The sequence below is a fragment of the Vombatus ursinus genome, unplaced genomic scaffold (genome assembly GCF_900497805.2).
Source record: "Vombatus ursinus unplaced genomic scaffold, bare-nosed wombat genome assembly UNPS02009205.1, whole genome shotgun sequence".
Lineage (NCBI taxonomy): Eukaryota > Metazoa > Chordata > Mammalia > Diprotodontia > Vombatidae > Vombatus > Vombatus ursinus.
Window position 1 is genome coordinate 47,312,211 of NW_020948983.1, and position 21,186 is coordinate 47,333,396.

The window sequence follows — 21,186 nt, forward strand, 5'->3', positions numbered from 1 at the left end:
CCTAAATTGATTTACTCACTCTTTTTCTGTGCATACTTCATGTTTTCCTACCTCCAGGCTTTTTATGAGTCCATTCCTTAAAATCTCCTACATCCTCTTCCTTTCTTTTCTGCATCCTACTCCCCTTCGAAGCTTCAACTCAAATAGTGTATACTTTGTAAAGCCTTCTCTGACCACCCCTAGACTTCCTTTGAAGTTCTACCAGACTTATTGTCTATACCATTCATTTGGCAATTAATCATGTACAACACTTGTTAACAAAATGTTAAGATTTTGTGTTGTTAGTTTCTCATAAACTTATATTTTATATTTCCAGTGAGACTATAACCCTCTTTAGAGTGGGGACCAGAGTTTATACTTCTTTGTGTCTCCACAGTACATCTCAGGAACCCAAGAAACACTCAATTAAGTGTTTTTTTATTTGATTAGATTCTTCTCCCCTTCTTTTCTCCGTCTTTCTCCTCCTTTTGTCTTCTACTTCCTTCTCTCATGCTCCTCCCAAAATCCTCAATTACTCTTTCCTATCTAGGGTTTCAGGTGAAACTAAATTGGGTAAGTTTAAATCCAGAAGTATATAGTGATGACACTCATGTAGAACTGGCATAGTTTTAGCTGTCCTATTTATAAAAAGAAACAAAAGCAATTTGCCACTGAGATTCTAATACTGAAGTTCTTTTCGATCTATAGCTTCCTTTCAAATCCCAAGCAAAAATTATGATTTATATTGATTTGTTCCATTATTGATGAACACTAAACTTGTACCATTATTCCTATACCAAAGTGCCTAGAACAATGATTTTTTTTTACATAGTAAATACTTTTTGATTAATTGATTCCTTAAAGTACTCTGTTCTTTGGAACTTGAGTCAGATTGGTTTGTGTTCAAGAAGGAAAAAGCCTTGAAGACCACTCAAAAGTTTACAAGGGCACAATGCGGTAATATCTTTGCTTACTTGGTTCGGGATGTCTATGTTAAATCTTGTTTCACTTCAGTGGAATGATAACTCAGAATTAAATTGCATTTTAATCTTATTTTAAGGTGTTATTTTTGTTGTTCTTTCATTCTAAGATTTCCTGCCTAAAGACAAAACTATAATATTGTAAATAGTTGGAATTTATGCGCTAGCTACCAAAATATTGTTGCTCAGTTGTGACCAATTCTTTGTGGCTCCATTTGGAGTTTTCTTGACAAAAGATACTGGAATGGTTTGCCTTTCCTTCTTCAGCTCATTTTACAGATGGTGAAAAAAAAACAGCGTTAAGTAACTTTTCTAGGGTTATACAGCTATTAAGTATCTGAGGCTGAATTTGAACTCAAGGCTTCCTGAGTCCAGGTCTAGTACACTATCCACCTACCTGTCCTACCAAAGCATGAACTGAAAAGCAAGAATTCAGTTAGGAAGACTCATCTTTATGAGTTCAAATCCAGCCTCAGACACTTATTAGCAGTGTGATCCTGGGCAAGTCACTTATCCCTGATTGCCTCGGTTCCTCATCTGTAAAATGAGATGGAGAAGGAAACTGCAAACTACTCCATTATCTTTGCCAAGAAAAACCTAAATAGAGTCACAAAGAGTCAGACATGACTGACACATGACTGAGTGAATTTGGTTCACACACAGAAGCAATCAGAGAGCCCAGGGTGGAAAGCTTTAACAAATATGTAAACTTCATATGTGACTACATGGGTGAGAATGAATCATATGAATCACTGGAGCTTGCTAATTTGCCCTGTTAAATGACTTTTATGGGTTTGATAAATGTTTACAAACAGTGAGGCGACAAAAGGAAGGAACTGATGTATCACAGAACAAATTTCAGAGACCCTACTCACAGCCCATGCCCATCACAGTTTCAGAAGTGTTAATTAACCCCCAGAAGAAAATAGGTAGAAGCAGAATGAGCAAGTGAAAAGTGGTGCCCTTATAGGATCCGAAGAGTAAATGTAAATTATCAATAAAGATGGGGAGGTAGGCTGCCTCTTTAAATGTCATAGAAGTGTCTATGGAAATTGTTGGAAAAGTTACACATTAGAAAGAGATGACAAGTTTTAACTCATTCCTTAGAAACTATTGTTCTTTAATTTTAACTCATTCTCTTTCCTCGCAGACACCTTATATGAAATTGGCATAAAGTATAAGGAAGATGGCCTTGTTTACCACCAAACTCAAGAACAGTCACCTTTTTCTCTTTAGCCCTGGAATACATCTGTGAAAAAGGGCGAGAAAAGGAAACAAATGTGTAGGAATTGCCTTCATCTCTCTCAGGGATTTCAGCCAAGAGAAACAGGGAGAAAAAATGTTCTCTTACAGGCGAGCACGCTCTCATTTACTCACTGAGGAGAAGGAAGGACCTCCACAGATGGGCCTGAGCTCCCACCACTTCCCATCCCAGCCCCACTCCCAGCAAGAATTATGGTAGAGAGGGATGTAAACATGAAGTGGTGCCCCAGCTATATGCTGCCCACGATTAGAGGCTTCTTTTAGCATACAATCTCCCCACTTCTGTCACTGTGGCCCCACACCTCCATACTGGGAGTCATTTGTCAAGAGAAAAACCTCTTTCCTTGGATCTGGACTCGCACTCTTACCCCTCTACTGTTCAGACCTAGTTCCTATTCTCTGTTGTCCTCCCTTTCCACATTATCTTCTGGAAGCCCCATCCCACTGTTTACAACTGGCTTTTCATCCTAGATCTCTTTTTTCCCCTCAAACACTTTCCCTCTTCTAGTGCCCGCAGAAACCTGGCCTTCTCCTAAAGATAATGGAAAGTGATGGATTTGGAGTCAGAAGATCTTGGGTCAAATCCCATCTCTGTTCTTAATTGTCTATGTGACTTTGGGAAAGCCTCTGGGCCTCAGTTTTCTCATCTGTCAATTAAGGAGGTTGAACTAGATGACTTTTAAGGTCCCTTCCAGCTCTAAATCTGTGATATTATGATCCTAGTATCCATATGGTGTTCTACTGGCCCTCCCTCTCCCCCCAGCTATCATCACCAACAATTTCTACTTTAAGGTTAATTCCTTCAATTCTGTATCCCCTTGACAAGACACAGTGCTGTCACTCTCCTTCCTCTCTCAATCATTTTAGTATCTGACTCATAGCTTTTCTTTCTAGCCCATCCCTTTCCCTCATCACTGGTGACTTTAACATTCATATATTCAGTATTGTAATAATCAGACATACTGGCTTTCCAATCATCAACCTCCTCAACTCTCATGACCTCTCTCTTCTTGCGAGCTCAGCTACTAACAGGAGCATCAATATCTTAGAAAATCAATAAGCATATATGTATCAGGCACTGTGAGGTGCTGAGAAGACCAAGGAAAAAGAAAATGCTGCTTATCTTCAGGAAGCTATCACTTATCACTGTTTTACCTTCAAAATTCATTTTCCTTTTTGATCATAATCTCTTTTCCACTACTTTACTCTTCCTAACCCTATTTTTGGCTTCGCTCATTTTCAAGGTTCCTTCTATCCCTCCTTGTTCTCCAAGAGTGTAAAACTCCTTTCTAGGCCTCACATTCCTTTGTTGTCTTGATTCCCCCCCCCTTCTTACCCGCTTCTGATCTTACCCCGTTCTCACTCAACTGGTGACCTACTGTTGCTGAGAAAATCCAGCTCATCCATCAGGAGTTTCCTCATCTCTCCTATTGCATACTTAAAAACATATCTTCACTTTTCTTGTCCTCCATTGCTCCATCTCAGAAGAAAAAAATAGCTCTTCCCCTTGTAAGGCTAACCCTTCTACTCATGTTCTTTATCCTATAACCTCCCATCTCCTTTGGGAGCCTGCCTCATCAATCGGTCTCGTTTCATCTCTCTTGTTCATCTTCTGTCTTTCCGCATCTAAAAACTACCATTCCACTGTATACAAACATGATCCACATATTCCCAGATCCTTTAAATAAATAAATAGACAGACATATAGATAAATGAATGAACAAATAAATGAGTGGACAAACAAAGAAGTAAAAAAATAAAACAAAAACCTTTACATGATTCTATCATTTATCCCCAAACTATCACCCTATATTTCTCCTCCCTTTCACTGCCAATCTTCTAGGAAGCATGATCTACTCTTTTCCTTTACACTTACTCAATACCAGCTCCCTCTTCAACCCTTTGCAATCAGGCTTCAAACTCTATCATTTTACTGAATAATAATAACCTTTTCTAACAATAAAGGCCCTTTCACTTTACTAAATATAAGACTTTTCTTAGTCCTCATCCTCATTTATCTTTATGTAGTTTATATTATTGACCACCCCCTCTACTAGAATACTCTCTTCTCTCCACTTTCCTTCTGTCACATTGCTTACCCAGGTTTTCTTCCTATTTGACAATTTTCTCAGTCTCTTTTGCTGATCTTTTGGCCCTTACATATCAGTGTCCCCTAGGCTCATGACAGAGTCTTCTGTCTTTTAATTTTTTCCCTTTGTGATCTCATTGGCTCCTGTGAGTTCAATAATTTTAAATAGATAACTCCCAAATATAATTTCTCTGAACTCTAAGTCCCATATTTCCCATATCTATATATATCTTAGTGGATGCTCCACCAGCACCTAAAAGTCATCATACTTAAAACTGAACTCAATATCTCTTCCCCAACATCAGCTCCTATCAAACTCACCCCTCTTACATGCTTCCATAATTTTTGTTAAGGGAATTACCATCAGTTACCAAGATCCCTGTGTACCATTTTGTATTATCACTCACTATCCACTAAAATTTGATACAGGTAATTGAGAGTTGAGTGTATTTCAAATATCCTTTGAACTCTTAAATGATGGCTATTCACTATTTTCCTTGGGGAAAAAAAATCAAGCCATGCCCTCATTAATTCTACTCTGTTTTACAAAATAGTGTTCATCTGAAGTTGTGTCCCATGGATTGAGAATGGCAAACAAAGTTATGCCCAAAAGTTTGAATAAACATTATTTCGTAGTACTATTAAGTGATGTTTTGTGATTTAGTCACAACATTTAAGAAACAGTTCCAAAAGAGAAAGGAAAAAATTAAGTAGGAATCCTTTCACTCCACACCTTTCTGATGTAACTCGGATCCTTTCATCATTGGATGACTGCTGCTCATCCTCTTTTTCTTGAAAGTATTCCTCCACACATTGTTCTTCAAATTCATGTAGCTTCTTAAGTTCTTCATCATTTAGAAATAGTTCTGTTTTTTGAAAATTTTAAGGTGAGTTTTTAAAAATTTGATAATAGTGAACATAGATTGACCCTGATGTGTATGAAAAAATTAGAATCATTTTAGAGTCAATTCAGATTTGCTGAAGAGAATTCTTATCTATTTTTAGGACCTTTAACTTTTATTTCATTCCATTTTTTAATTAGTCTTTTTTGCATAGGTGCTTCTTCTGACTATAAATTTCTCCCACTTTCCATTCCCATCTAATAAAAGACTTTATATGCAATAACAGCAACCTATACCCACAATCAAATAGGTCACTTGAAAGAAAAACCCATAAAATTATATTAATAAGGAAAATAAAACTCAAATACAAATCAAGGGTAAAACAAATATGCACTTTACAGATGATATCAATTGTATAAGTATCTTCTTCAACTATTTTTGTGAAGCAAAAGATACTAAATTCTTAAATTAAATTCTAAATTCTTAAAAATCCTTCTAAGAGGAGTATTAGATTTATAGAGAGGAAATTGTTTTAAAATTATCTCTCCTCAGTGACTTCCCTCTTTATTTTCATTAGGTAGCTTGATATGTGTGTGTGTGTGTGAGTGTGTGAGTGTGTGTAATAGTAGTAGGACTGGAAAGTTTAAAGACAACTATGTTTTATTTTTATGGCTTTGAATAATTTAACAGCATTTCTTTGAGTATATTGAATTGGAATAGCCTTTGGCTAATAGCCAAAGAGTATGAATTTGCTTCATGGAAAAAACTGCAACAAAATCTGGATTTAGACAGAATCTTTTACATACTCAGTCCCCGATCCCGTTCATCTTGGTCTCCTTCTCTCTTTTTTCTACATCTACCAGTGAGGCGCATGATGATTATGTACAGGTGGTTCAAGATGATCATAGGTGGAGGTAAGACTGGCCTGTCATGAAATGTCATGATCAGCTGGTATCTTTGAAATTTCCAAACTTGATTGGATATTGACTTTACTTCAAAGAAGGTGTTGCTAAGGAAAGGAGAGAGAAAGAGAGAGAAAGAGAGAGAGAGAGAGAGAGAGAGAGAGTGAGAGAGTTAGTACTTTACTGTTAGTTGCATTCCTCTTTTTATTGTTGATCCCTATTGCATGAGCTCCATAAAAATCTAAATAAAAAAACCAAATAGTATAAAATCAGATAAGTATTTATTTGATGAGTCATGAGCAATATGTACCAGTTCACATGCCTTGCTCTAAAAACTTCAGAAAGCAGTTGAGCACCATTTTATGCAAACTAGAGAAACTGCAGTATCTGTGTAGGATTTTTATATATGTAGATATCTATCTCACCAAAATCCTTAAGTTGATGCTTATTTAGCAGTACTGCAAAAACTGAAGATAATTGTGAATTAGTTCCATAGATACATTTTTTTGCATTATCAATTAACACATGTATGATTCTTGTTAGATCTTTGTATTATTGTTTGTCCTTCTGGCTTAAAGAGGAACAAAATTACATCACGATATTGAGGTCAATGTACAAAGTGTCCGACTATGGCTAATCAGACCAATACAAGCTCAGAAGCCTTTACCATAAGCCAGGAATGTAGTTTTTATGAACATTTGGGAAGGAGGTATCTCCAAATTTGTGTGTCTCATATTTCTTTTGAGCTATTGCAATTTTGCTTTGATCATAGAGCACAGTCCCTTCTTTGATGTGACTATGTCATACTGGATGGTCCTGTGCCAGTGTCTCTCATATCTCACAACTGATACAAAATTTCTTCAGAGAGACCTTGAAAATATCCTTGTATTGCTTGTTCTGACATCCATATGAGCCTTGTGTGTGTTCTCCATAAAATAGTGTTTTAGGCAAATATACATTTGGCATTCAAACAATGTGGCCAGCCCATTAGAATTGCACTCTGCAGTAGAGTTTGAATGCTTGGCAGTTTAGCTTAATAAAGGACTTCAGTGTCTGGTACCTTCTCTTGCCAGGTGATCTTAAGAGTTTTCCTGAGACAATTCAAATGGAAGCAATTCAGTTTTATGGCATGGTGCTGGTAGACTGGCAAGGTTTCACAGGCATACAACAGTGATGTCAGCACAACAGCTTTGTAGAACTTCAGTTTGGTAGGCAGTCTAATATTTCTTCTCTCCCACACTTTCCTTTAGAGCCTGCCAACACTAAGCTGTTTCTGGCAATGTGTGCATCAACCTCATCATCTAAGTGTACATCCCTGGAAAGTATACTGCCAAGGTAAGTGAACATATCCACAGCATCCAAAATTTCTCCATTTGCTATAACTGATAGTTCCAAATATGGATGGTGCAATGCTGGCTGGTGGAGAACCACTGTTTTCTTGGTGTTAATTATCAGACCAAAATTAGCACAAGTGGCAGAGAGCTGATCCATACTCTGTTGCATCTCAGCCTCAGAGGCTGCATTGAGTGAACAATCATCTGTGAACAAAAAGTTGAGCACCAACCCTCTCTTCACTTTAGTCTTGGCTTTTTGTAACCTTTTCAAGTTAAACAATTTATTGTCAGTGTGACAGTTGACTTTGTTGTCCTCACTGAAAGCATCTGACAACATAGCTGAAAACGTGATAAAAAGCATGGAAGCAAGCACACAGCTCTACTTCACTTCATTAGTGATTGGGAAGGCATGAAAGCATCGTACATTATCCAGAACCCACATCAACATCCCATCTGAAACTGACATACAATACTGATGAACTTCTCTAGGCAACCAAATTTTCCTGTGTTTTTTCCACAGGTTCTCATGACTGACAGTATCAAAAGCTGTGGTCAGATCAACAAACACTGAGGAGAGACCTTTGTTCTGCTCCTGGCATTTCTCCTGGAGTTGTCAGGCAGCAAACACCATGTTGACCATTCCTTGGCCCTTTCTGAAGCCATACTGACTCTTGGGTAGGTGAGCATCTTCCAGGTGGAGGAACAGACTATTAAGGATAACCGTGGCAAGAATCTTGCTGGCAATGACTAAGAGAGAAACCCTTCACCCTGAGGGGGTTTCACAGGATGATCTGTTCACCTTTCCTTTATAGAGATGACAATGGAGTTATCTTTGCTCTTTTTGGGGATGACCTCGTCTTGCCATGTAACCCAGAAGGATTTTGTTGGCTTGTGTATGAGCAGTGGACCCCCTTCCTTGTAGATCTCTGCTGGAATGGAATCAGCCCCAGGCACTTTGCCACCTGAGAGGAGCCTGGTGGCATTCAAAACCTCTTCTTCAGTTGGAGGTTCAGCTGGAGAAGAATTGACTTCAACCTGATGAAAACAGTCAATGGCTTTAGCAGTGGTTGATGACATAATTTCATCGACATTGGCTGATGAGAACATTATAGAAGTGTTTAGCTCATCTCTCTAGGATCATGTCCTTATTATTGATCAGTGTGGCTCCATCAGTGCTGATTAGTTGAGATACACCAAAGGTCTTTAGCCCACAAATAGCCTTTAGGGCATCACAAAAATGCTTTGGAGTGTTACTTTCAGCACAAAACTGAATCTCATCTGCCTTCTTACTGAGCCAAGAATCCTGCATCTCACTAAGCTTCACTTGCACTTTATTTTTTACGGAATTGGACACTGACTTCTTAGAGATGGATAGACTATCTTGCTGATAAACCCTGTAGAGTTTTCATTTTTCATTAAATAGTTTTTGAATATCCCCATCATTTTCATCAAATCAATCTTGATGTTTGTTAGTATTCTGGTTCAGATGAGTAAATGTGGTGCTGTAGACCAGATCTCTGAAAGCTGCCCACTTCTTTTCTGTTCCACTGTTCAACCATGTGTTTCGTTCCAAGCCAGCAACAAACTGTTCACCCACTATACTGTTGTTGTTGAATCTTCTGGTAGTCATCTTGTTTTGGGGACACTGCTTTGGATGAATGTGAATATTTAGTTTGAAAAGAATAAGTCTATGATGGGTCCTGCACTCTGTGCTACACATTAGCTTTGTCATTCTCATATTCTGTCTGTCTCTTCTCCTTACAATGATATAGTCTATTAAATATCAATGTTTGTTGCAAGGATGCATCCACAAAGTGTTGTTGCATTTAGGTAAATGAAAGAGTGTTAGTGATGAGAAAGTCGTGAGAGACACAAGTCTTCAGTGATAAATGACCATTGCTTTCGCTATTTCTGACTCCATTCCTCCCAAGGAATCACTGCCGTGTCTGATAGTCTGTTCCTACCCTGGTATTAAAGTCACCCGGAATTATAAGCTTGTCTTCTTTCAGCACAATGATGATGAGGGTCTCTAGGTCTTCATAAAATTTATCTTTGACATCATCAGGGATCATCATAGTGTGAACATATGCACTGATGATGGTGGCATGGCACTTTCCTGCAAGTGGCAATTCCATTGTCATGAACTTGTCATTCATTCCTTTTGGGAGGCATACAGGCTTGTTGACTAGATTAGATTTGATTGTGAAACCCCATCACAGTGACCACTCCACAAAAATGGATATCCAGATCCAACTTAAGTAAGCAGGCCTTCATTTGCCAGTTTTAATTTACTCAAGGTTGCTATTTGAATGTGATTGCTGCTGAGGTCTCTCCCAGCAAGAGCTAGTCATCTTTCAGGTGTACTGGATTGTGTTGTCCATAACCATGCTCATATTCCGTGTACCAATGGTGAAGTATTTGTACATTTTTTTTTGTGTTGTAATGCCAAGTAGGATCCCCGTTTGCTGTGGTAAGCAGGCCATGGTTAGATCAAATCAGATAATTTTTAGGACACCTTTTATTAGCCCCTTGCTCATGACAGGAGGTGAGCAATGCAGTCCTTAAAAAAGGCTGCTCAAGGGGCAGGTAGGTGGCGCAGTGGATAGAGCACCGGCCCTGGATTCAGGAGGACCTGAGTTCAAATCTGACCTCAGACACGTAACACTTACTAGCTGTGTGACCCTGGGCAAGTCACTTAACCCCAATTGCCTCACCAAAAAAAAAAAAAAAAAAAAAGGCTGCTCAGATGCCCCAGGGGGCTGCCAGATCCCACTATTGCTTCAGTCCATTGAGATGACTACTGTATGGCCTAAGCTGCCTGTGTGCAGGGTTGTGACTACAGCTCCCAGTGTATCTGCACCTGCTGCTTCATTAGTTGCCCATCACTACAGGACTTTGAGGTAGGTAAAGATGGTAAAATGATATGGGTGATGTCTTTTGACTCACACATAAATTAGATTTACATGAGGCAGAACTGCTCGAAGTTGATGGCCTCATTCTTTTTTCCAGAGTCATTGGAGAGAAGTCAAGATGACTGGCAATGGCTGTTGATGCAGTGAATGATGACCTTGGCATCTTCAATGTCTCACCAAGCTCTAAGTGGTCCATAGTACCTACTTCCACCACCTCCATGGTCCATTGGAACAAATTGTTCACATCCACCTATGCCACTGGAGAAGTCTTCACATGTTTGACTAACTAACCGATGGGTCTGAGGCCCATCATTTATTCTTAACTTGGTTTAGCCTGTCTGCTAAGACAGGGGAGTGGCCATGTGCACCCTACAGCTTCTCAGAGCCACAGATGAGATGGGTGGCAGATGGACATGAAAGGTGGATTAGCAGCCCTGAAAAGGGCTCAGCATGTCCTAACACTAAAGGTACTAGTCTTCCTTGAATACCTGTATACCTGCTTTGAATTACTATAGTTACCATCAATGACACTCACTAGGATTATTTGTTAGCTTCATAAGTATATTAAATAATTAGGACAGTCATTTTATTTTCCTAAAATTTGTCCATATTTTGCATATGTCTTCATAGACAATTTTACCATTGAAATCTTATCTTTGCTACTTAAGAGTGACATTTCTTAACTTTTTTTCTCTTCCTTCTCCTGTACCTATAATCTTTGATATTGATTCTGTGTATCAAAACAATACATAAGAGAATACTGAACAAGAAGTAGAGTAAGATGGAAGGAAAGAGCCAATTAGAAACATATGCTGGGGCTCAGAGCTGTTATTTGTAATTCTTGCAGCTGAGGAAAAGGCATGAAGGGGGTGGGTTGGAAAAGTAGGCTCAGCTGGGTGTATCTGCTGTGGGGAGGAACTAAGTCCCAGGACACCACAAATGTTCAAAGTAGCTAAAGAGGGAGAAAGGCCCCCTGGAGTGAGAAAAGGCTGGGCAGGGGAAGAAATGTGCCTCAGAAGGATTCTGGTAACCCATAAGTTCCCTGCCTTTGAGCAAAGCCACTGTAGCCTCACCCTAGGTACATCTGTATTGGGACTTCTGAAATATGTTTGTATACCACCTCCAGGGCTGAGGTTTTAGGGTTGAAGAAATCAGTTTAGAGCTATGAGGGATCTTGGAAGTCATCAGTCCAAATCTCCGTGGATCAGAAAGCTTAAGTGACTTGCCTAAGGCCATTCAAGGAATACATGGTAGGGCTATGATTTGAATCCAGTATCTTCAGCTGTGAATCCATCACTCTTTCCTCTGCATCATGTTTCTAAGCCTCTAACATGCAGATGATTACACCATAAATATAGCATTATCACATTTCAAAGTTATTACATTAGCCTTTCCTTTCCTTTTAAAAACAAATGTGAAGTTAAAGCTACTCTGATTTACCCATAATAGATTATCATTAGCAAGTTTTTCTGCTAAAATTTTTGTTGACATTACTACCTTCTTAACTGAAGTAGGTGATAATGTCACTAAGTCATTATCTGCTTAATTAAGTGCTACTTAAGTGCTACTTAATTAAGAAATCTGATTAAGTCCTTTATTTATACCAGTAGAATCTTTAAAAAAAATTATTTTTTTGGCCAGGCAAGAGAAGAGAAGGCCTTTTGAGAAAAAAAAATCCCTAAAACTCTGGCCTCTCAGTCCAGAGAAGACCAAGAATTGTATATAGTCATACTCTTTTAAGTTGATGTTTTGATTGTGGGGGATAGAGACATGTAAAGTGCCAAAAGGTAGGACCTTTCATTCTTAGCAGCATATAGGGATTAGAAGAGGAATTGAGGGTAAACTGAGTAAGCATTTCAGCTGTCTAGCTTCTCTTAAGGCATACTTTTAAGTTATTTTGCTTTCAATGTTATTAATTCTCAGAAGAGCAGAAGTACTTAAACTACAATACTAGAGCAAACCAAAGAATACTGTTGTATTGGAATATGAGTATCCATTAAATAATGAAACCACCATATAAAGGTTTGCCTTAGGAGAAGAATATATATTCACATTCAAATGTAAATATAAAATTCTTCCAAAGCCAAATAAGAATGATTACAGCATTTTACATCATGAATTATCCACCTGCTCCTCACTAAAATTCTACTTATATATAATTGCATACATACATACATACATATATATATTTATATATATATATGTATGTATGTATGTATGTATAGTAGGTAGTTATTAAATGTTTGCTGAGTTAAATTAAACTGAACCTGGTCAGTCAATTTGGTCAAGTAACCAGTTCAACTAATTTTAAAATAATTTTTAAAAATCCTAGTTGGCTAGTTTTAACAGAAGCAGTTGAATTAATCAGTTGTTTTTGTGTTTGTATAGTCACCACTTAGCTCCATTTTAGCTCACATGGGGAGGCAACTTGCCATAAACAAAAAGAATACTGGCCTGGGTTCTAGTCCTAGCTAAACTGCTGATTACAGTTTCTTGCTTGGACAAGTAACCTTAACTCTCTGGGCCTCAGTTTTCTCATCTGTAACATAAGGAGCTTGGAATAGATGCTCGCTAAGGTCCTTTCCAACACTAAGATTTTGTGATAGATTCTTTGGCCCCTACTCCATGAGTTTTCATCCTCAAAGCTTAGATCATTTTTCCTATACTTTTATAATCACTTTTCCAGGACTATTGTGAGGAAAGTGCTTTGTAAACCTCAAAGTGCTAATGAGTGTATGTTATTATTATTGCTATTTTTTCTGTATGATTTTATTAAATATTGTTTTGCATAATATATTCATTCAACTTTCAAGTCTTTCAAATGATCCAGTTTTTTAAAACGACTATTTACAAAAATAATTTAAGCCCATCTCTTTTCTTGAATATTTATATTGTGTTTAACAGATCAAGGTGACACATATTCTTATGTAAGCTCACAGAAACAAATGTTCATAAAATTAATATTGCCTTCTTCATATGAGAACAAAGTGTTAATTAATTTGAAAGCACAACTTAATCAAACTTTCTGTCTTAAGGAAGCCTTCATCTCAGAAAACATTTCAGATTAAAATGTGTGTTAAAGTCTCAAAACACTAACAGAAAATTAAATTTCAATTTATTGAAATGTTTACTCCTAATCTGTGAATTCCTTAAGTTTGATTACTACCAGAAAAGCCATCCATATCCAAAATCATAATGAAATTCTCATTCTGCTGTCCTGACATTATAAGAGATCCCCAAGGTTAAACGGCAAAATGCTTCCAAAAGTAAATTATATATGAATGATATACACAGACCCAAAGCTTACTTACTTGAAAACAGCTATCAACAGATTGACCAACAGAATATTAGCTACCAAGAGATAACAAGCCATGATAGCAGGGGTGAGCCAGGCCCCTGGAATGCAGGGAGGGAGTCTTTTGCCATCTTCATCAAATAGGTTTTCTCCACAAGGTGCTAAAGAAACATATATTTTTCATCTTAGTGTTTGTTTGACTTCTAAAACAATACTTTAAAAATAATTCAGGAAGGAGGTTTGTATAAAATGTTCTGCTCCATAAAAAACACTATTGTGTATTTGTTGTGTCTGCTTTTCTGGGAATGGAGAAAGATTTGGGGAGAAGCATTTCCAAGGTCTATCACTTTAATGTAGGCAAATAAAGTTTTTACAGTTTGCATTCAGGAGGTAATATGATGTAGAGTATGTAAACACCTAAATATGTAAAAAGGATATGCCCATCTTAGTCTTCTATATCTACATCTGATCAGGATCACTGACTAGGTATGTAAATAGAAGAGGCACAGTGCCATGTATAATTAAGTTCTTTTTTGTTGTTGTTTGTTTGTTTTTTGCCGAGGCAATCAGGGTTAAGTGACTTGCCCAGAGTCACACAAGCTAGTGAGTATCATGTGTCCGAGGCTGGATTTGAACTCAGGTCATCCTGACTACAGGGTTGGAGCTCTATCCACTGTGCCACCTAGCTGCCCCTGTAATTAAGTTCTTAATGCTCTTTCATTATCATCGTCATCATCACTTATTTATATACTACCTTTTTTTTTTTTTAAGACAATTGGGGTTAAGTAACTTGCCCAGGGTCACACAGCTAGTGTCAAGCATCTGAGGCTGGATTTGAACTCAGGTCCTCCCGACTCCAGGGCCAATGCTCTATCTACTGCATCACCTAGCTGCCCCTCTATATACCACTTTGAAGTTTAAAAACATGCTATGATAATCTGATAGGTGGTACCATTCAATTGAACAAACATTTATTAAGTACCTCTTGTAAGCAAGGCACTGTGAGATAGGGACTGGATTGGTGATTTCACTGATATAAGGAACTCAGATGAAGTTCCTCAACCAATGCAAGTCAATACCTTATCTGTGACTTATAGTTTTAGAATTCTGCTTAGAGCACTGAGAAGACTTGTCCAGGGGCATAAAGCCAATAGACATCGAGGCAGGATTTGAACCCAAGTCTTTCTGGTTTCAAGACCTGCTCCCTACCTATTATACCAACTCTAATACAAGGAGGCAGTTGATTTCGTAGATATCACTGCTACGGTGAGATGAAATCCATGAAAGAAATATAGCTCTGGAAAAGTACACATATTTAAAAAATAAGAAAGGTAAAAGGTGGATTGGTCTGGGCAGAGCAGCATTGTATATTAAGAATATATATGCATGTGAAAAAATACAAGAACTAGAGAAGGGAAGCTTGGTAGAGATCACTAGGGTGAAAAATCAATGGATAAAGGATGCTCAGTTTTGTTTTTGGAGTATAATACAGACTACCTGGAAAGAAAGAGAGGAAATAAGACTTCAGGATACATATCAAGCAAAACTTCCAGTAATTTCTTTACATACCTTCATAATAATTTCATTTCTCAAAAAATGAGGGAATCAACAAGAGAAAGTTCTAATCTGATTCTGATTCTCACCAACAAAGGAACTAGTTGCTGGAGTGGAAATGACGAGAACCCTGAGGGAAAGTGAATAACTCTACTTTAAAATTGGGGAAAGAAAAGGAGAGGAAAGCCAGACATAGTCTGATAGACACCCTTAATTTATGGAAGACAAGTTTCAAAGGACTGGAAGAAAGGTAAGATGCCATGGACTAAGAGTCTATGAGGGAAGTCAACTTAGGAAGGAAGGGAATTTTTTAAAGAATCAAATTCTAAAGACACTAAGAAATAACTCCAATGAGGAAGTAAAGGAAGAGTTGTTTAAAGTGACCAATGTGGATACATAGGGAACTCATTGGTCAGCTTAGATTTTATTGTTTATTGATTTAGTGTTTAAAATTTATTATTTTGAACTTAAACGCTTAATAAAATGGAGATTTCCACATACATAGTAGAATAGAAAAAAGGATTATATGTGAAACTGTAGATCTCTATTATGTACAGAGAAATAAAACAGGATTAAAGAAGAACAAATGATGCTTTTTTTTCAAAGGAAGAGATCTATGTCTGTAAACCACAGAACAGTAAGCTTAACTTCTGGAAAAATTCTACAAAATGCTATTAAAGGGACAGTAATGAACACTTAGAAAAGGAAGCAGTGATCACCAAGATCAACATAACTTTGTCAAAAACAGGTCGAGCACGATTAATTTTATTTCCTATTATAACTAGAGTATTAGATTTGGTGTAATAGGTATAATTTATCTAGATTTTAGCAAAACATTTGACAAAGGTTTTCATGTGACAGAAAAAAAAATACACAGGGTAATAGAAATGTCTTCCAACGTTTCCTTGGTCCTTCATAAGGTCAGATTTAAGGTACTGATTTTTTTAAAACTGTCATCACCATACCCTAACCATTTAGCCTAGGGCAGCGCGAGGCAGCATAGAATAGTGTATAGAGCACTAGAATTGGAATCAGGAAGACCAAGGCTCAAAACCTGCCTCAGAAACTTAGCTGTGTAACTCTGACAAGTGAATTAATGTTTGCAGGCCTCAGTTTCCTCATCTATAAAAGGAGAAGGGTTGGATTTGAAAGCCTCTAAGATCTCTTCCATCCCTAATTTAAGATCTTCTGAAACCAGGGCAAAGACTACTCACTTATAAAACAGTGATTGATTTGTTACTTGAATGTCCAAGTCATATTCTACATGACCCAATTATTATTTTTTGTGTAGAACAATCTAGTATGGGGTAGTATCCTGGAAGGTATAAGGGATCAGAAGTCCAAAGACCCAGGTTCTAGAACCCAAGTTTTGCCCCTACTTTGCTCTGTTACTTTGGGCAGGTCACTCCTCAATTTTCTTATGTGTAAAGTGAGGAGGGTTGGACTAGATAATCTTAAAGTTCCAAAAATTCCATACTTCTATATGACTAAAGAAGACCTATTTGTTAATGAAAAAACAAATGCGTTCAATGATATCCTTTCACATTATTTGCTTTTCTCCAGAGTTCAAAAAAGAAATAAAAATGACACTTTGCTATCTGTGTAAGGGCCATGGTTTAAATATCAATGTTTAGCAAAGAAAAAGGGTATATTTTATTAAATGAAAATCATCACCTCCTCCCCTTGAAACTTACGATTAATTTCCATGGCATAGACTACACAGCAATCCGAAAGCAAAAAATTTTTTAAAGAGGGAAAGAAGACAAAACAATGTAACAATTCAAAATAAAGTGAAAACAAAAGACTGACAATACAGAAACTGTTTTGCTGCCAAGAAATGAATTCAAGATTTGCAATGTCAGTACAGTAAAATGCGTTCTTTGAAGCAGTAGTTTGAGAAATAGTCTAAGTAATGCAATGTAAAATGTTAAATTACCAATTACCCTTAAGGCATTTATTCATCTTTCCAATATTCATGTATTCCATGTATTAGAAATAGCAGCAACATTGCAACAATTAAAAATATTTTGAAATGCACAGTACCTTTGGCAGATGATCACTTCAAAATGAAAGTTAACTATTTTTCAGCACAAACACATAGATATAGAATACATCAATTTTAATATAATAATTATGCAGACAATCTAAAACCAAAGCCAATGCAATTTTTGGAAATTATGAACTCTAAGCTGACCTGTTTTCCCTTTTTAAAAAAATAATTATTGTGTTTCAAAAAAAGAAGAAAGAAAACTACCATTGAATACCATCTATAGTAAAGGAACTAGTATGTATGTGTCAGCCTAAACAAATATTTTCATAAAACAACATGTGATTTCCATTTTCTGGAATTACTAACATACATATAATAACTATCCTTATATAACTTCTAAACATGTTTCTGACATCACATTTTAAAAGCTAAAAAGAATGAATCGAGTTAAGCCACAGATGATGACAAGAAGTGATTTGATGGTGTGGTATTATTCACATGATATAGTTATTAGGAAAATTTTAACTTCACAGATATCTGGAATAGTTACCTTCCACACGATAATAACATATGAGGAGGATGTTAATAGAAGGAAATAGGAATTAGCTTTGGAAACAGGAAGGATAATAGACTCTAGTTATCCTGTTTGCCCTTTGTCCATGAAGCTCACTCTGTAGGAGAAACCATAGTTGTAGAGTTGAAAGAAAACTGAACTGATACAAATAGGGTGAGGAATATTAAAACCTGGGTGAACCAACTGGATTATTTCCCAAGGCCCAGACCTAGGGTTGAGGAAATCTTTCAGAATTATAATGAGAAACTTTTAGAAAAAGAATGGTATTCAGAAATTGAAAGTCTTGAAACCAACACTTTCCTCCCCCTAAAATAACTTGACCCCTTGCAATACAGTAGAAAAATATATGATTTCCAAATTAACATGAATGTTTCTGTCAATTTGGATATGATCATCTGCCTCTGTAACAGAAAAGAGAATCTTACTATGAATTCTACTCTTACGGTCTATCTGGTCTGCAAACACCTCTCCATAGATCATCCAATAGGGCATATAGAAGATGTTACGGGCTAGCCTCCAAGAAGGTTCCTCATCTGGGTGTAAAATAGCTTGTCGGGCTACTCCAAAGCTCATCAGAACAACCAGCATGATGACCACAAAATAGAGCATGTCAATCATCTGTGTGTATAAAATGGGCATTAGTATTTTAAGTCCAGGACAGGGGTCACATGTAATCTATTCTCACTCAACCCCACATCATGTAATGTCACATCTACTACAGGTTATTCAATAATAAAATTATGGTGGTGGTCTCTTTTTTCTAGCCACCATATTCAGCGTGCTGTTTATTTCCTTATTTTACCGTATTCTCCTGTCCCCAAACCTCTTATGTTCCAGAAACTTACTTTACCACTTTATCCCCTGCCCTCAGTTCTTCTAGGATCAACAACAGCTACTCAAGGGAAAAATTAAGGGACAAAATGATTGCATGGAAGGTAAAATCAGGAGTAGTATGAGTGGAAAACTGAGGATATGTAAGAAAAGGAAAGTAAGAATTCACACTGGTATGTGATGATCAATCTTAAAGTGTTCAGGTGAATTCTATACTGATATAGGATTCTTAATTTGGGGATAGCTCAGGAATGTCTGGTTCTAGTCAAGTATGAGTAAGTCTAGGGTATCTCTAGTCCAAAGTAGTTTGTGCCATATAAAGTTGGAAGAGTCACTAGGAAGTTTGGTGTTTTGGTTTTCTTGCTTCTGGAATCACTCTGATGGCCAAGGCTTTTTTTGTTTGTTTGTTTGTTTGTTTTTTAATCAATCAGAGAGAAGGTGTGGGAGTCAACTTTGGTTTAGTATTTCAGGCTCTGACCTGAAGTAAACTTGAACCACACGGTGACGTCATAGTAGATTTGATTGGAATTCAATCCAAAGTAGATTTCCTGAATCCACTGTAGTTCAGGACCCAACAATTGAGAAAGCCCTGCCTGGAATTCAGGTAAGAGACAGGAGGCCAGGTACCTTTTGACTTGATCTTCACTTGATTTTTTTTTTTAACCACACCTGTGTTTTCATCAGTGTACAGAACTCCTTTTGAGGAACTTCTGTTACCCATGTAGATCAGCCAGCGTGTCTTTACAGTTTTTAATTTTAAAAGGATCGCCTGGAGTCACTGAGAGAATTGTCAGAAACAGGACTTGAAGCTACGTCTTCCTGACTCAGAGGCCAGTCTTCTATTTGTCACATGTCCTGACTTGATTATGGGAATGATTTTCATTGGACTACTACAAAATACTTTTTAAAAGACTGAAAGGGAGTGGCATATCATGAAAGGGAGAGGCATATGAGGTACAAATGCTGAATCTGGTGAGAATTAGGAAATGTGCCCTTATTTGGAAAGAGGCGGAAGCATATCTAAAAATCTCACATTACCAGTTAATCCTGGTTTCTAAAACTGGAATACAGAAACCTCCTGCCTTCGATGTGCTACATTCTACTTGGGGGAAGACAATATGTAAACAGATAAGTCTATATGTGATAATTCTTTTTCTTGTTTGTTTTTGAGTTTTTTTTGGCTAGGCAATGGGGTTAAGTGACTTGGCCAAGGTCACACAGCTAGTAAGTGTCAAGTATCTAAGGCCGGATTTGAACTCAGGTCCTCCTGACTCCAAGGCTGGTGCTCTATCCACTGCAACACCTAGCTGTCCCTATATGTGATAATTTTATGGGAGAGAAACTACTGACTATTATGGGGCTAAGAAAAGGCTTCCTATAGAATGTGGCACATGAACTGAATTTGGAAGGAAGTTAGGGATTCTAAGAGGTAGAATTGAGTTGGGAGTATATTTCAGAGGTGGGTATAGTCTGTGCAAAGGTGTGGAGGCAAGAGATGCATTGCTGAATTTGGGGAACAGCAAATAGGCTAATTGATCAGAATGTAGTGTGCATGAAGGGTAAGAATGTGTAATAAGCTTGGAAAAGTAGATAAGAGACAAATTATATAGGATTTCAAATAGCAAACTCAAGCATTTGTATTTTATCCTAGAGGCAGTAGGGAATGACTAGAAGTTCTTGAATAGGGGAATAATATAGTTAGACTTGTGTTTTAAGAATATTATTTTGGCAGCTGAGTGGAGGCTGAAATGGAGAAGGGAGAGAATGGAAGCTGGAACTTCAATTAGGAAGCTGTTCCAAAGGTCTAGGCAAGAGGTAGTAAGGACTTGAATCAAGGTGGTAGTTATGGGAGTGGAAGGAAGGGGACTTAACATAAGGTTTTGTCAAGGTCCTCATCAGGACTTGGCAACAACAAATTTGGGGTAGGAATAATGAAGGTGTGAAAAAAAACAATTGGTCATCTTGCAATTACCATAATTCTATGTAAATTCTGTATAATTTTTTAATTACCAAAATAATCATGTGGACCACTAATATTCATTTTACATAATCTGTGGCCTCAATTTTTAGGCTAGATTATTATAAGGCAATTTTTAGGCTGGATTATTATAATGCAATTATTATAATGTGACACCTAACTGTGAAGTATGGCATTGCATACCAGTTCTCCTATAAATCAAAAATTATCCACAAAGAAAAGGAGAGAAGCAACTTCGGGACCTGTGACTACAGAATACAGGAATCTCCAGGCACCATAGATATTATATGGAGGTAAAGATGTGTATGGTTGGGAAGCTAATGGCTGAGGGAAAATGCCAGAGTTTGGAAAGTGTTGCAAAATGTTGAAAGTGTGGCAAAGGAGTAGAGAACCAAGACTGGAAGGAACCTTTGAGGTCTTCTATTCTGACCCCATCATTTTATAGTTGAGGAAACTCCCACTGTACCATACTGCCACCCCGAAACAATGAATTCCTCCTTGAAGCCTACAACCAAAGTGAGATTAGAATTGTGCTACGATAATACTAACCCATATTAATATAGTGCTTTAAGGTTTTGAAAGCTCTTTCCTTGCAACAACTCTGTTAGGTAGGTAGTATTAACCCAAAACAGAGTCTCTGAGAGTTTAAGATATCTGCCCATG

At 37.3% G+C, this 21,186-nt stretch overlaps 1 protein-coding gene across 1 annotated transcript in view; it reads right to left on the bottom strand.

Moving 5' to 3' along the window:
• Positions 1-21,186, bottom strand: part of TRPM1 (transient receptor potential cation channel subfamily M member 1) — a 167,339-nt gene that overhangs the window by 12,884 nt on the left and 133,269 nt on the right. Inside the window, exons 23-26 of the mRNA XM_027851493.1 lie at positions 18,140-18,332; positions 13,613-13,757; positions 5,960-6,162; positions 5,045-5,177 (exon numbers count right to left, since the gene is read on the bottom strand). Coding sequence (XP_027707294.1) covers positions 5,045-5,177; positions 5,960-6,162; positions 13,613-13,757; positions 18,140-18,332 — 674 coding nt within the window. The remainder of the gene's footprint in view (positions 1-5,044; positions 5,178-5,959; positions 6,163-13,612; positions 13,758-18,139; positions 18,333-21,186) is intronic.